The sequence below is a fragment of the Netta rufina genome, assembly GCF_964035555.1.
Source record: "Netta rufina genome assembly, chromosome: 12".
NCBI classification, from domain to species: Eukaryota; Metazoa; Chordata; class Aves; order Anseriformes; family Anatidae; genus Netta; species Netta rufina.
Genome location: NC_140135.1, coordinates 14,509,481 through 14,525,996, shown reverse-complemented (window position 1 = coordinate 14,525,996; position 16,516 = coordinate 14,509,481). Strand labels below are relative to the sequence as shown.

Below are 16,516 nucleotides of genomic sequence, written 5' to 3'. Positions count from 1 at the left end.
ATTTATTTACTTATTTTTGTGAAAGCCTTGACCACCTCTCCCTTAACCCCATTCTTCTTTTGGAAATGTGTAGAGAAACAGTGGTGCTTGAAATACAGGACTCAACCCCCAGCACAATCGCAAGCCATTGTGCGCTGAGTTACAAATGGGGTATAACCCAGCTCATACATTTGTGGCTGCTTGCTTCGTTTGTATTCAATGAATCTGAATTTCCATGGGACTGATAAATCCCAGGACGTGCTTCACCTTTACATCTGGGGACAACCATGTTTAGGGAATCAGCCACAGCATACAGCAGTGTCTGACAGCATTGGCAGCTACAGCCCCTCCTAGCTCATCCAGCTGTGTAAGTCTTCTAGAGCTCCAAGCCCACTCGGCATTTGTCACAGCAAGGTCACTCCACTTTACTATCTCAACTTCTCAGCCACCCAAGCTGAGACTAAAACTGGGTGCACCGCCTGAAAATTCACCTGCTTCTGCTTCCCCTGAGCCCCTCTACCAGACTATAGGAGTGTTTGTAATGAGTCATTATCCTGGACATCTGGACAGCCGGCCGAGTTTATTTCGAGTGCTATTTGCGGGCGATTTATCACCACTAATAGCAGGATAACTTTTACAGTTGCTACAGGGCCATGCGGGGCAGCGGCGTTCCCCCGGAGCGCGCCGGGGGTGAAGCCCCGGGGCTGGCCCTGGGGGAAGCACTGGGGGCGGCCATTTCTCGCCGGGCCTCGCCGTCCATTTCGGCTCGCTACGCCCCCGGCAGGGAAGCACCGCCCTGCCCGAGCGGCCGGAGGTGCGAGGGGCCGGCGCCGGGCGGCGTGGCGGCTCGGAGGAGCCCTGCCCGGCCCGTCCCAGCCCAGCCCAGCCCAGCCCCGCGGCGGCGCTGCCGGGCGGTGCGGAGCCTGCGCATTGCGCTGTGGCGGCCCCCTCCTGCCCGGCCGGCGGAGCCGCGAGTCCCGGCGCTGAAGATGGCGGAGGGCGGCGGTGGTGGTGGTGGAGCGGCGGCGGCGCCCCCCCCCTCCTGCTCTTCCTCCTCCTCCTCCTCCTCCTTGAAGGGGCTGCGGGAGCAGATGGGTGAGAGCGGCCGGGAGGGGAAGGGCGGCTGCGGATGGGTGTGTGGGGGGGTGAGGGCACGGGCAGCCGCCGCCACCGGGTTCCCCCCCCCCTCCAAGTCCCTTTCGGGGCCGGGGAGCGGAGCCTGGGGCCGCCGGGGCTTTGTGTCCGGGCTGCGCTCCCGGGGGCGGTCAGGCCTGCAGCCCCCGCAGGGCTTTGGTTGGGTCCCGGCGAGGCGCCCTGTGACTGCAGAGGGAAAGGGACAGGATGTGGCATTGCTTCCGAATCAAAGATTTGATAATAACTTTTTTTTTTTTTTAACTGGTGTCTTGAGACCCAAGGAAACTCTGCTTTACGTTTGTCCTCCAGTGCATTTATGTGCCTATTTGTGCAGAAGACCCCTGGTAATTCGCACTCTCTGCAATGTGTGTTGTGCACGCATGATGTATGTCCCAAGCGTAATTTCATGGCACAGCTGCACACATCAACTCTGTGGGTGAGCCATTGTAAAAGATAAATATTTTCTTAAAAAAAGTAAGGACACAGAATCATGGATTTTGATTTAATTTGATCTAAACTAACCTGGACTATGTACAAAAAAACTACTGCGGCAACCTACCACTTAATTGTTTTCAGTGCATCTGTGTAATTACATAAAGAAGAGCGCTGGCAAAAGGTCCTGAATGCTCAATTCATTTCTGGCAGTCTTTCTTCTTCACTGTGTTCTGTATCAGAAATATTTTTTTCTCTCTTTTGAAATTAAGACAATCTAATGTTTGAGAAAGATAACAGCCTGCCAAAAGATAGCACCTCTCACCTGCACAGGCCATGTCTATTTGATCCTTATCCTCACTGCTAGAACTGCAGAATTTCCTTTTGCGCATTGGATGCTCTTATACTGTAGATCCCACGTTTTTCTCTGGCAGAGGGCACCCATGTTTGCTGACAGCTGTCATGGCCTAGATTTAGTCCCCCAAAAAAAGAGGTGAAATGTTCCGTGAACCAGTCAGCTTCTTCTCTCTTTAACTACACACATGTTCTAATGTGCACATTGTGTTGAAAAAACAAAAACGCCTCACTAGATCCTAGAAAGGATAGACCTTGAGTTTTTTTTTCCCGAGGCAACAAAAGTCACTGAACCAGAATCTAAACTTCAGTTTATATAGAATGGATTTCTACCACTTACGTGTTGGAAGATGAGCTCATTGCTAATCTGAACTGAAGCAATGCTGTCTGTGAGTGTACAGTTCTGTTCCTAACTTCTCCTTCACTATCTGGAGAAAGCAAATAATGTTTAGAAATCATCCTCACAATCCAGTGTTTAACAGTGGAATTTGTGAGATAATTGCCACTGTATTTGCTGCTGTTTGGCAGAGTTGTGAGCAGTAACTAAGTGATAGAGCAGCTGTTTGGGGAAGATCTGTTTAAAAAAAAAAAAAAAAAAGACAGCATGAGGAACCTTGTTCTGTCCCACGCTGCTGTTTGTCAGGTTTGGAGATGTGGGGAGAAGGACATAACATTTTGCTTCTGTAAGGTCAGATGGCTGAGCGGGGACCTTCTCAATTCCAAAATACCTGCTAACCAGAATTCTAACAGCCAGACTCTGCTGGGCTGTGGACAATTACGTACTTTGCTGTCTTAATCTGCAGATCAAACATCTCTGCAAACAAATACAGTGCTGCAAGTACATTCAGTCCTTTGCCTTTGAACTTCTGGTTGGGAATCTCATGTTTAAGGCCAATAAATATAAGTGGGCAGCATCTTGCTGAGAAACAATGGTATATGTGTGTATATATACATCCATATCATATGTGGTATATGTGTGTATATATACATGCATATCATATCATATACGTGTATATATACACATACACCTTTTGTGAAGTTATCTTTTGTATAGGTTCCTTTTGTAGGTCTTTAATACGAGACACTGCCAGGTCCTTGTTCCCTGCCTCTGCTTTCTGCTACCAGCCTTTTGATACTGGTTTGATTTTCAGCTGATTGGTGCTGGTTAGTTACTTTAGTCCTTGAAAATGTAGAATCCCAGGGTGCCACTAACTTCCTTATCTATGTGGTAAGGTTAAAGAGAATCTTTTTCTTGCAATTCAAGCTGGTATTGAGATAAGGAAAAGGTGTTTCTTTTTCTTTGAGTATCAGTTGTAATTAAGAATCTGCGCGCCAAATCATGCTTGCTGTATCAATTCTACAACTCCTTTGCAATATTTTTCTGCCCTTCACACCTGTCCAGTCTTATTTCCTTTAAGAAGGTGACAAAAAGCAGAATTTGCTTCTACAACTAGAAGCTATTGAACGTTGCAATCAGTGATGCATGAACAGGCAACTTTCATTACATATGAATTGTGATTATACGCTATGAAACAGCAGCATGTAAATGGCAGATTGTTTCTCTGTTCTTGTGATCCACGCTGGCTGTTATCACCCGTCAGGGACAAAGAAGATATTTTGTTCAGATTCTAATACCGTAAGCACTGCTGAGGCTCATAAACACTGAAGAAGTGGGGGATAGTCAATTACTTCGTAGGTTACCCAGTAAGTGAGGGGTTTTGAGTGGTATGGGTAAGCAGAATTTTTAAAATACATTTTTAAGCTGTTGTAGTCTGCATTTATTTTATTGTTTAACCTTCATTTTCACTGAAATACAAAGATCTCATCTTTCGTAGCATCAGTGACAGGGGATGTGTCTTTACTTTTGCCAGAGCTTGGATACACGGTTGCTAGGATTTCCACTTGTATTTTGAGTCATTGTAGTGAAGGTGCTTCAAAACATGCACTTCGTATATTAAAATGCTATATGTAAATTTTCCCTTCCAAGGCCTACACAGTCTTTTTGGGAAACCTGTTGCATGACATGGGACAAAACTAAAGAGCCTTTTTTCTTTGGCCTTTTCGACAAATCTAGCTGCAGGCACAATTCCCATTGCCTACATGGCCAAGCCCAGTTTGGTCAGTTGTCTACTAAAGCAACAGCTTCAGTCAATCCAATTGTTTGTTCTGCTCTGCTTAAGTGACTGTCTACTGTCTACCTTTGTCCGTTTTTCCTGGAATGCAGCTCCTTTACCAAACACCTATATACAGAATTTACATTAAAAGAAGTCTAAATGGGTAACTAATAGGGAAAATTAATTGCTTAAGCACGTATTGAGGAACATGTGCAGATTTGTCTGGTCTCCAGGTAATAGACATCTAATAAAATGTGACTTTAGTGCACAAGTTCATAGGAACAGCTATGGAGGTACTAGAGAAATGATGTGTAGAGAAAATGCTTTGGAACCCAGCAGCTTCATCAGACAATTGATGATTTGATCTCTGCGTCAGAGTTTCTGGCTGGAAGAGAGGAAGAACTAACATTCAAATTTGGCTCTTCAAAAGCCTTTCAGTTTTACAGGGTGGTTGTGACTAGAGGCTGTCTTCATAATTTTTCTGGGAAACTGTAAGATGAAGAATCTGCCTTTGTCAAGTTCCTGATAGCATGGAGGGTGGTACAGTAAAAAGCATCTTCAGTATTCAGTTGTCTTACTTGGTAGTGTTTGTACAGATGGCTCACGTGTTTTCCATCTGTGGAGCAAAGGCGGCCTGGTGACTGGGGCATTAAAGTGGCATTTGGTAGATCTGAGTTCAGCTTCTTGTGTTCTCAAACTCCTCATGGCTTTGGAGAAGGCCTTTAAGGTTCTCCTGTACTTCGTCTTATTATGCTTATACATAAAGAAAAAAAAAAGTCTCAAAACTATATGCCTATACAACATATTTTGGGAAATTTCTTATTCACAATGTTCCATTTCCTGATTTCCCACTTGTTTTTTCATGCATTAACATTACAAAAGATACATTTGGATTCCATGCTTCAACTGAGATGAAAGTATTGAACAAATAATGACTTGCAAGGATCACAGCTGTAATGGTGGAAGCCCAGAGATTCAGTCATTTTTACTGTCCTTAACTGTATACATCCTTAAAACATGATTGGAATCAAGGACTGCTTTTTCTTTATACGTTTGTCTTTTAAAATAAGAAAATGGATAGGAATATTTAAATTACTGATATGTTGTTATTGATTCTCAGTTGTTAAAAGCAATAAGACAGTCAAGCAGAAAAATGAGGAAAATGGAAGAAATATTCTGGGATAGTCATAATTATAGAAGTACTGAATTCTGCTATCTTTATGTAAATATGATTAAATAATCAAAGATACTAGACTTACCAGATGACTTGGGACGCTTTAAAAACAAACTAGGGACAACAAATTCCTGTCAACCACAAATGAATTGGAACCATTTAGCTTCTAATTATGCAGCTTACAGCCAGGTCGTTCTTAATTGATGATATGCTTTTGATACATTTGCACATGCCTGTCCAATAATTAAAACTGTTTTAGATGTAAGTGATTAACTTGCTAGCGGTGTAGGATTCGTGGAAGAAGACCACATGTTGCTCGATTTGTTTTCATTTGAAGGAGAATCAGTAGCTGCCATGCCTAATTCCTCCGCAATCCACAGAACATGGCTGTTCACAGCCATGTTCATAAATGGACACAAGCATTTGTTCATAAGGAACGCTGCTCTAGATGCTTGACCTTTGATTTCTTTTAAAATATTTTCATTTTCTGGTCAGTTTTAAACTTCTGCCTTGCAGGTGAAGGAGTCCACAGTTATAGTTGCCTTTGACAAAAATCGTTACCATTGATAGTGTTCAGAATACCTCTTCCTTTCCTCTGTTTTCTGTCTTCATAATTCACAGGGGACTTCTAAAGTACTGTTTTATGAGTATTTAGCTGGCTCTTAATTCACTGACACCCTCTGCTGTTTAAATGCACCGACGCGAATCCTGGAAGGGAGAAAAGATACTGCTGTGGCTTTTGAATAGCCTTCTCTGAGCAAGAGTTTTAATGTTTTTTAGTGTTAAAATCCTCCCAAATCAGAGGGGGGTTGGCTACAAGAGTATAGAAATTCTATAGAGATCTTTATACTAAAAGAACATAAATGAATAAATGTGTTCTATGAAATTGAATGTTTACCGTCTTTTTAGTTTTCTCAAGATAATTGTGTAAAGAAACAGTTTGGTGGAACAGCGCTGATCGATGATACGTAAGTTGAGTTCTGGACATTCAAAGCCTAGGACAGCAGTCTCAAGGCCAGACCAGCAAGTGTCACCTTACATTCAGCTTTCTCTGAAAGGTTTTCTGTCACTAGGTAATGAATTAAGCAAACCCATAGTATCTTGATTGTTCTCTCATGCCCTTTTACCCTGCTTGTGGGTTTTGTGTTGTGTTTTTTAACACCCATTGGTCATTTTTAGCTTACCTTCCTTGTAGTGAAATGCCTCAGTACTTTTATTTTTTAATTGCTTAGGTTAAGCATGCAGTTTTAAGAAAATTTACAGTTTAGTTCCTTTTGCATTTTGTGCCGCCGTGTTCTCGCTGTTGACCTGTCAGCATCTGATAGCACTGAGCTGGTGCATGCTGTATGTGAGTGCTGTATGGGTCTGGAGGTTGGTCTCTTGGAGGTAAATGCCAGCGTAGTCTCCCTTCTTCTGAAGCAGAGAGAGTGTTGGAATGGGTTCTTAAGCAGCTATAAGAAATTCGTCAAGTGTAAAAGGCAAAAGCAGTAGTTTTCACTGCTTTCATGTAAAGGAGCTATTATCCTTTCATCTAAAGAAAGCTCAAAATTGTTTTCACAGGATTTGTCTCAAGTTAGTTGTGACTTGTCGTGCTAGGCTGTGTTCTGGCATTGTTTTGGCTGCGTGAATTAAACAATTGGCAGCCAGCAAATAAGAGGACAAAAGCATTTACAAGAAAATGCTTTGAGCAAGCAAAAGAAACCAAGCTACTCAGGAAAGGGGGAAGTAGGGGATAAGAGAAGTTAGCTAATTTCCAGTGTTAAGGGTAGTGCAATATAAAAGAAAGAAATCATAAAATAGATGTGAGAGAGGAAAAGAGGACAGAAGTTTGTCCTGAAGTTACTTTTCACAGTGGCTGTGCAGGTGTACGAAGAGGAGTCAATTTAAGGCAACCTCCATAGCTGGGGGAATACACCAGGTTTGGCTGACGTCTGTCTGTCTTCCTTTTGCTGGCTCCTGGGCTGGAGAAGTATAGGAGGAACTCAACTGTTCTGTGTGGGTTCGCAGCGGGACTGCTCTGACAGCTGTTAAGCTAGTCAGCATGAGGGACAAAACACATTAAAAATAATTTTTGAATTTATTTGATATTTGAATTTTATTTGAATTATATTAAAAATATAACATTTTAAATTTATTTTTATTTCATTTATTTTTGAATTTATATGCAAAGTGTTAGTAAAGAAATAAAATTATCTGTACCAAAGAGTGAGTATAGATAATCTTCTGCACCATGTATAAAATGTCACCATTTTACCTTTTTGTTCCTTCTGTGGCTGTTAAACCTGTCTCATTCTGGCACGTTTGCATACACCTATATATAAGCATATAACCTATGTCATGTAACACTTAAATTTCATAGTGAACCCACATAAAATGATGTAAGGGTATATTTATTATATAAATTACTTTTGTTTTAGGATAGTGTATCAGGATATTAGGATATTGAAATTTACACAACGCAGTAATAGGTAAATATTGATTTCTGCTACACTTGTGGATGTCCACAAGAGATTTTCAGTCATAGTTTATTTCAGCAGCTTTAAAGTCATTATTTAATAGCTCTTTAAAAGAAATCACTCAGAGTGGATGAAAGCATTTTTTGTTTGTCTTGCAGTTGGCAGACGGAGTTTGTGGCTGCCAACCCACAGAAACTTTGTGCAGAAATATTCTCTTTACATCTAAAATGCACCTACAACGTGTTCTGTTGGAGAATTTTATTGAGGCATTTTAGTGCCTTGCTCTTTCACTGAGAAACATAATGAGCATTCCAAACTTTCCAAATCTGTGGCCTCCCTGTACCTGTGTCTAAGTAGGACTCTGCTTCTAGACAGCAAGGAAACAGCAGCAATGCATGGCCATTTGCTAAGGAGTACAGCTGGGACTGTAAGCTTTGTGTATGCCTTATGTAGGAAGTGTCAGCTCTAAAGAGAGGTCATTGTGCAAATGAGCTTGGTAAGCACAATGCAATAAAGAGATTAATAACTAATACCACATAGAGCGCAGAAGTGATCTGAGTTGCATTAAACCTTTGCAGAGAGTTGGGAATACGTGAGCTGGGGAAGCATCCTCTTTGGCATGCCTTTTTGTACAAATCATATCAAAAGAGATTGGTGAAAGAGTACCTTCCTATTTAAAATTAAAAAGAAAAAAAAAAAAAAAGAAAAAAGGTGAAATCATGCTAAATGCAAAGCCTTTTCACTTTACTTTGGGAAGGCGAGGAAGAACTGTGGGGAAAAGAGAGTGGCAAAGGAGAAAATGAGGGATGCAGAAAGCCACTGAGTAATTGAGAATAGAGTACCTGCCATGACTCAGTTTCATTACTTTCAAGTGATGAGTAATAACATACCTTACTCGTAAAGAACCCCAAGCTGTGATGCCTGGTCTCTTTCCAGAAAACGGGGGTGAATGTAGCTACTCAACCCTATAGAAGTCCTCTGTGTACATGGTATAGGCAGCGCTCCTACCAACTCGATGATGGCTTCTCAAAGAGTTGGTGACATCTCTTTGTCCTCTTTAAGCCTTGTGCTGGAAGGTGCTTTCCCCATTAAGCAGAAAGAAGCATAACTCTGGTCTGAGTGGTGTGAGCAAGGTTAAAGTAACAGAATATGAGAGAGAGTAGGAATTAGGGAGACTCTCCATAGGAGGCAGGTTCACAGTAGGTATCGCTAGCTTTCGGACCAAGCATGGTACTCAGCTGATTCTGCTTGTGGACAATGGGATAGCTTCTCTGGCTAGAGAAAGTTTTTGCAGATGGCTGCCAATTCATTTAAGAACAAATTTTGATAATTTGGCCTGTGCTCTTACTACGTTCAAGTTTGGTTTAGATTGTGTGCTTCCCTTAGGGAAGTGTGTACAGAGATCAACCCACAAATTAACTAACAATCTTCCTGGTGCCTTGCTGAGCATGCCCTAGGCTGAAAAAGCACGTAACATCTTTTTGAGATTGCTTCAGCCATATCTTTGTAGATTTCCTAGTAAGAAGTAGTTTTTTTTTAATTATGTGGATTTTTTTTTGGATGTTTCCAGTTCTTAATCTAAGTATGGATATTTTAAGGATAATTGCAAACTTACTTTCTTGCAAATATATCTCAAGTATTTGTTTGTAGAGCTGCTAATTTGTATACTATAAATGCTTGTGTCAAGCAGTTTTCCAGTGGGAGCAGTACTTTTGATGAGCTGAACAAATCATCCTAAGATGCCTTGAGCATTGGGAAGAAAAACAGATTGTAGTAGAGAATTAGGTGCAGAAATAGACTTTAACACCACAGGACAAATGCTGGGGAGGAGAAAGCACATAAAGGTAATAAAATAGATATCCCACGTAGGGAATACGTCTGAAATGAAAGGCTGCAAATAGAAACTAGAAAAAGGGTAGGACAACAGGAAGCTCTTCTGGCCTGCTGAAGCTGAGAGACAGCGTGCACTGTTTTCGGAAGATCTGCATGCTTCCCATCTGGTGAGTGCCCAGACAAAACAGGAGAACCATCTGCTTCCCAGCTGGTCCGTCAGAAGGTGCCTGCTGGGCGGCACGCGTGCCGCTGGTGGAGCCCGTCGGCCCCCGCAGCCTGAAGGTGGGACGTGAGGAGCACCAGGGAAAACAGAGAAAAAGGGGAAAACAGGGAAAAGAGTGTGTAGGGAGGGGGCTGTTCCGTTCATCATTAAAAGCCTGGTTGTCCACCAGTTCGTGAGAGGGTGCGGTGCGTCCTGCTGCCCGGGAGTAATGCTGTAAAGACGGTATCCAGTTTTTCAAACTGACTGATGGTCTTGCATCTGTTTATCTTAACCTGTGGTAATTAATAGGTGGAAATCAGCTTAAAGGAAAATACGTGGAAATCTCAGCCTTGAATCCTAACTTCTTCCTGCTTTGGAAAAAAAGGTTAAAAGAAATAGGATCTGAGGAGTGTTACAGAAAGGGATTACTAGCAGCTAGGCAAAGAGTTACTGCTTGAGAAAAGAGCTAATGCAATACAAAAATGACATTTTGCAAATTTGACACAGTCTGCTATAAAATCAGAGATGTTTAGTGGGAAGTTCAAATTCATTTCAATAAAGTTCAATAAACGTTTGTGAAAATGTGTAGAGTGACAATGATGCTTAACATTGAAGAGATCCTCTAACTTCAGTTTGAAAGGCTTACCCTGGGGTTTTTTTTGTTTGGTTGCTTGGTTTACATGATGAGTCAGTAAATCATAAGAACCAGAAGGATTGCTGTGAAAGTCAGCATATTCTGCTCTCCCTTCTGGTTTGGCACAGGAGAGGAAAAGAGAGCGGGGCAGCGTCTGATCGGGTGAAAGACACCGTGAAAGACGATGCGATGGGAGCCCTCAACCTTGCTAGGTAAAGGGACGGAGCCGGTTCAGGTCCTAATGAGGCTTGCTAAGAACAGCAACTGTGTGGGTCCTCTGACAGTCTTGGCAGTGGCCAAGAGCATTAACTCGGCGCAAGGATAGAAATAGAAATAAAGCTTTATTTATAGCAGCGGGCTCTTCAGGGCAAATTGGAAACCTAATCAGAACGGGAAGCGTCGTCATGCTCGGTGCGAGGGAGGTGCCACCAGACCCGTGCTGTTAGCTGGGCTGCGGGCTGGAGGTGAACCAGGACGAGTCTGCCTTGTCCAGCTCGTGGCAGCTCCTGGTGCTCTGTTTGGCTTGGGTTGGGTTATCTTGTCCGAGATGTGCTGGGCCAGATGTGTAATGTTGGACGGTAGTGGCAGGGCAGAAGGAAAACTGCTGCCCAAGTTACCTCACCATTTTCCGTCCCAAATATCCCCATTTTATTATGCACAAATGCAGCTATTGGTACTGGCCGCATGGGTGTCTTGTGCCTTTATAAATTTTAGCTGAAGTATTTAGACTACTGTAAAATAAGCCCGCATATCATGCTGATAACAAATAATTGTTGTGAAAGCCTTTAGTGACTGCTGTGGGAGGGAAGCTCAGACTAGAAAGGAGATTTAGTTTGCCTCTTAGGGAATTTTTCTTCTCCAGGAAGTTTGCTGAATGTGTCCGTGAAGGCATCCCCCAGTACGACAGCACACAGTACAGGCTGTAGTGAAGTGGTTGTTAACTGGTTTCCTGTTCTGGGGTTTCCTGATTAATTACAGAAATACTAGGCTTATTTTACAAAAATAGGTAGGTTTTGTGGGAAATTCATTTCAGTGAAGCTTCGTTTCATAGCAGATTGCTGCATTCAGTATGAAAAAGTGTTCTAAAAAATCACAGGCATCTTATGCTAAAGAATATTTAAATCTAATTAAAAAGTCTTTTTACCATATTAAAGAAAAATAAGATCTGTGTTTTTTTTAAATTTGTACAGTACAACAGTGTGTAGTTAATCTCCCCATACAGTAGAATGCTGATGTTGAAAATTACAGATTTTATCGTAAATTGACCATAAAATTGACAAAGGCCATTAAACCTTTCTTCTGATGTGAGATTTGGTGAAGCTGAGCTCACACATTTTGAGGATGCATGTAATGTGATAGCTGTTTACCTTTTAATAATCTTGTGCTTAAATCTGTAGTTTGTTTTTAATTCTAATTTTGTTAGTTAAATGGATTGTTTTGGTGTGACATGAAGGTGCACTCCTAGTGCCTCCGAATCTTGCACTTCCAAATTTGTAAGCATGTTGTTTCTATTAAAATTACAGATCATTGAATCAGTGATCAAAAATGTTTTAACTGCCATGCAAAATCCTTTGGCTAAGTATTTCTGGACTTTTTCCTTCTCTGTGCCCTTTGCAAGTTGTACTGGTTTTGTAACCCACTTTTATGTTCTTCTATAGAATCTCAAATATTTTTTGCAACCTTAGTTATATTTTAAAAATGAACTAATTGCCTTGTAGATGGGACACATTTTTAAATGGTGCCTTCTAATCATAAACATTATTTTAAGTTTGGTGTGCTTTTTTTAATGAATAAATACATAATCCCATAAATCCATAATAACCAGTTTGTTCATCAAGATTTCTAATAGTAAAATACTTCTACAGGTAAAGTAAGATTAATTAGGTACCTTTTCACATTACAGCTTGCTTCTCTCTGTAACTTTGTTACAGAAATTTGGGTGTTTAAGTTTCTGGGAGTAGAGGCAAAATTCCAGTGTTGGTTTTGACTAGAACCTGTGTCAAGTCGGGTGAATTTATTCTGTTGTGCTCAGTTCCCAGCTGGGCTGGGGTGAATTTTCTCAGCCCACCTGTGTACCTCTTTCAATGGAGACTGAAGAAACAATGCAACTGGGTTTCTGTGTTTTTCGTAATTTAAAATTGTATTTGAAGATGCTTGTATTTTTTTAGTCTTTGTGGCCTACAGGGGTATAAATGTTCTGGCTGTGTGTTCCTCTGCTCAGAAAAACCTGCAGTAGGCTGTTCTTTCTCAGAGTGTTTTCACATCTTGTTGTGTGCAGCAGATACAACTTGTCTGGTGACCTGAGCCAGTTTCATGTCTATGTGACCTGCAGTACTCACAAAATCAGCTTTTTGACTGTCTTTTTGTCTATGTGGTGAAATTACAGTGTGCCTTGTTCTAGCTCTTCTCGTTGCAAATTGGTAATCTTACCATGTCGCATTATATCAGGTCTCTTATTTGTTTGAAAAGAGCCTCCAAGAAGCATTGGGTAGAATTGAGGAAGACTTTTGTTTGGGGCTGCAATGAAAAATTAATTCAAGACATGGCAACAGCTGCGGGTGACAATTTAGAGTTGCTGAATAAGTATTGTAATCAGCATTTATCACTGACATCACATGGGATTAAACACTTTGAGGTGATTGTTCTTGGGCACAGCCTTAGGGAGGATTATTACCATGACAGAGCTAGTTGTCATGGCAATACATGAAGAGGAGAGAGGCTCTTCCTTCCTCTTTTCCTCTTTTGCAGTTTGCACTCCTCTATTAAAGGAAAGCCTGAGATCATTGACAAAGCTTTTTATTTTTTTTTTTTTTTTAATGTAACACCAAAATTGCTATTCATCCTCCGTGTTATGGTTTAAATCATAATTACGAAGTGGATTACCCTTTCTGTTTAAAACAGGCGTTAACTTCTACTTTTTTATGTATAATTGATGGCAAATATGATGTGTCTGGTGCTGCCCGGTGCTTCCTCTTGCTTTTTCCAAAGTTAAGCATTTCTGAAAGACCCCAGTTTATCTCCCTGTATCTGTGAGCCAAGGTGACTTGATGCTGATGAAAATGCGTCCCTGGTGTAAAGATGCTGTCCCATTCAAAGCTGGGCAGGGAAGCGGGGTAGAGCTGTCTGTCCCACAGGCTGCCCTGCCTGCTCTCTGTGCAACGTTTTGCCTTCAGACCCTAAACATCACTAATTAAAGCGAAAAGGGATAGCAAAATAAAGCAGATTTGTGAAAAATGATACAGTAAATAGTCTCCCTGACTTCTTAAGGGCTCTTCTTAAGGGCTTTTGTCATTTAGTGAAATTAATATAGCCAGCATTCAATTTCTGTATGATTAACTGGGAGCCATAGTCCTGCAGTTCTCTGTGTTCACCTTGGGAGGACTCAGAGAAGGTGAATTGGTCTCTCCACAATTGCTCAAATTACTATTTTGGAATCTAATTTATAATTAAAATTTATTTTTGAAGATCCAATTTCAGAAGTACAATGTAAGCATTCCTAATGGTTTACTTTATACAGCTAACCCACTTTCTTTTTCATGTCATGAAATAATGAAAGATGCTCAGAAACTTTCCTGCTTGGGTCTCATTAAAATATTATTCGATCACTGCTAACAGTCTATTATGTTTGTTTAAGCCTGCAAATACAAGTGCATAGCAAAAAGTTTTTATTAAGTGTTTAAGTCAGACTTACAACTTTACTAAATATTGTTTCTCTTATAATAGTTCACTATTAAATGTTCGATTTTTCTGAAACCATGTATTCCTTTTCTATGCATTGTAAAACATAAGCTTTTGTCTCTGTTGCTTTTACAAATAAAACCTGTGTCACCTCTGAAATCTCATCTGAAAAATTGTTTCTTCTTAAAAAATGAACAGGCCCGAGTTAGTTATTAAATTAAAGAATCTGCAGCCTCAAATAGAACTTGATGCTTTTATTTTATGTGTTTATTTCATGAGTTAGGGTTGTAGAAATTCTCTTAATATGGAATGATTCTTTCTCACAGTTGCTGCAGCCCAAGCCATAGCAGAAGAAAGAAGAAGCCAAAGTGGTGTTAGCCCTATTGCAGTCCAGACCTCAATAAACATAAAGACAGCAACTAAACCAGGTATGATTATTGGTCATTGTTCTTAATGAAGTGTTGGGTTTACAGGGAGGTTCTTAAAAAGAAGTTTGATTCTCTTTCCTTAGTAGTGATTAGAGCATGAAGTGCTTGTTTAGATGGTTCACAGATTCATTGAAGGTCTAGTTCTGATGACAGGCTTTTTGTTCTCAGTGCTCTCAGTTCAGCTGCTGAAGTTGCCTATCATTTCAGCAGGACATAACAATGAAGATAAATGCATTCTTCATGTTCTGGTTTGCTTGCCAGTTCACTTCTGTCTGAAATTCAAGTTTTTATACCTACAAAGACTCAGGCAGTCTTGGTTCTGCTTAGCCTGAAAAGTAGGTATCCTGCAGCACTTTGAATTTGTCAAGATGCATAAACTATCTGTTCCCAGATGGAGTTTTCCTAGATTCCTGTATTTCTTGATCACGGGAATTAATATGTGCAGGAATAAGGATCAGAGTTGAATTTGGAATAAGTGTACGTTCTACAACGTCTGATGTTTCTCAGGCTTTCTTTTGACTGTACACAGTGGACTTTTTAATCTTGTGCATACTTTCAGCTGCACCCATTAAAAAAGGATCGGTTGTAGTGAGGGAGTGGAAAGGGGAAGGGGGAGGGTATTCTGCCTCTTCTTAGTTTTCCAGTTGAGATCCCTAATCTCTATATACAATGTGCAGTGCTTTGGTGGTATGCATCTCTCAGGATGTTCCATAATCCTGTCAGTAGGAAAGACTTTACGACTACTTTATTTAGATTTAAATGTTCAAAATAACTGACAATTACATGTCTTCAATTTTTCTTTTGACAGTGATAGATGGTTCTACTCTAAGAACAGAAGAAAGGCAAAGACTAGCCAGGGAGCGTAGAGAAGAGCGGGAAAAGCAACATGGTATTTTCTTGTTCCATTTGAAATATAATTTCTGAAAATCTTTGTGATAAAAGAATAACTTATGCTCTTACTCCTTGTTCAGTCACTTTTTTCAGCTTGCTGGAGACCACCAACCAGGTCTGCCCTTGGTCTTGCTTCAGTGACCATCTGTGAGCCTGGAGAAAAATTAGAGTTGAGAGGAAAATATTACAGAGATTTTTGGCTTCTTGAAACTGTGTATTGCTTCTGTCCTTCCAGTTCTGAGGGACCACCAGGCAAATATAGTCAACTTCTTGTTGGAAACCTCAGCAAAAACATTTCTGAAACGATAACCTTTATCTTAGAGCTTCTTCCTGTAGCCCTGAAGACTGAGGTTTGAGAAACACTGATTCAGAGAAAACCAAAAAGGACTTAGCTAGTTAAATGGCTTGATTGCCTCGAATACTGCTTCTCTTGTTTCCTAGCATGCTGAAAAAGCTCCTGGATCTAAGTGTCAGCAGTATATGCTTTATTTTAGCTAAGAAACTGAGACTTAAAGAAGAGTATAAAACTCTTGCCCAGCTTTATGCTGTTTGTGATGTGAATCTGAGTTTATATATGTGAAGCAAGAGATGAAAGGGTCACGGTATGCCCTGCAGTCCTTGTTCTCAGTCTCCCAGCTGGTGAGGAGCAGTGTCTTACTCTGGCCTGCATGTCTGTGTTGCTTAATGTGTGATCAAAGACACACAAAACAGGAATGATCGTCTCTTCCTAACATGAAGAGAGAACAGGACTGGGATGTACGTAAATTCAGAAGTATTTTTGGGGCTTTGTACGTAGATAATGCCAATGTGTTGTTAATATAATTATCTGGTCTCTAAGCTCATTTCATCTGTCTAGCCACAGAAACTACGTCTACTGTGTATTCAGGCACTAGATTTTTGTCAGAGGAGGTGAAGCTTGTTAAACTGCACAGCTGCATCTAGGTGGAGGCTGTGGAGAACAGTGACATAACTATTTGAACTCAGATGCAGTATCTACAGCGTTTTCCTGTGTTGTTGCCCAATGCTTTACATCTTTTCCATATATGTTTAATTCTAAAAAACTGAGAATTGCAACATAGAAAATTCCACCCTTTGATACGCAACTTACTACTTACTTATAAAGACTATTATGATGGCAAGGAAAGTGTGTATATACATATCCTGGCATTCCTGTCTAGACAGTGAAGTGTAATGGCAGAAAAGGTTC

The 16,516-nt window shown here is 40.9% G+C and overlaps 1 protein-coding gene across 7 annotated transcripts in view; it reads left to right on the top strand.

Moving 5' to 3' along the window:
* The first annotated feature begins 926 nt into the window (after positions 1–926).
* Positions 927–16,516, top strand: part of MAP7D3 (MAP7 domain containing 3) — a 44,245-nt gene continuing 28,655 nt past the window's right edge. For all 7 annotated transcript variants that reach the window (XM_084294131.1, XM_084294130.1, XM_084294134.1 and 4 more), the window contains exons 1-3: positions 927–1,074; positions 14,317–14,418; positions 15,227–15,307. In XM_084294131.1, the coding sequence (XP_084150257.1) occupies positions 969–1,074; positions 14,317–14,418; positions 15,227–15,307 (289 nt within the window). In that variant the 5' untranslated portion in view covers positions 927–968. The remainder of the gene's footprint in view (positions 1,075–14,316; positions 14,419–15,226; positions 15,308–16,516) is intronic.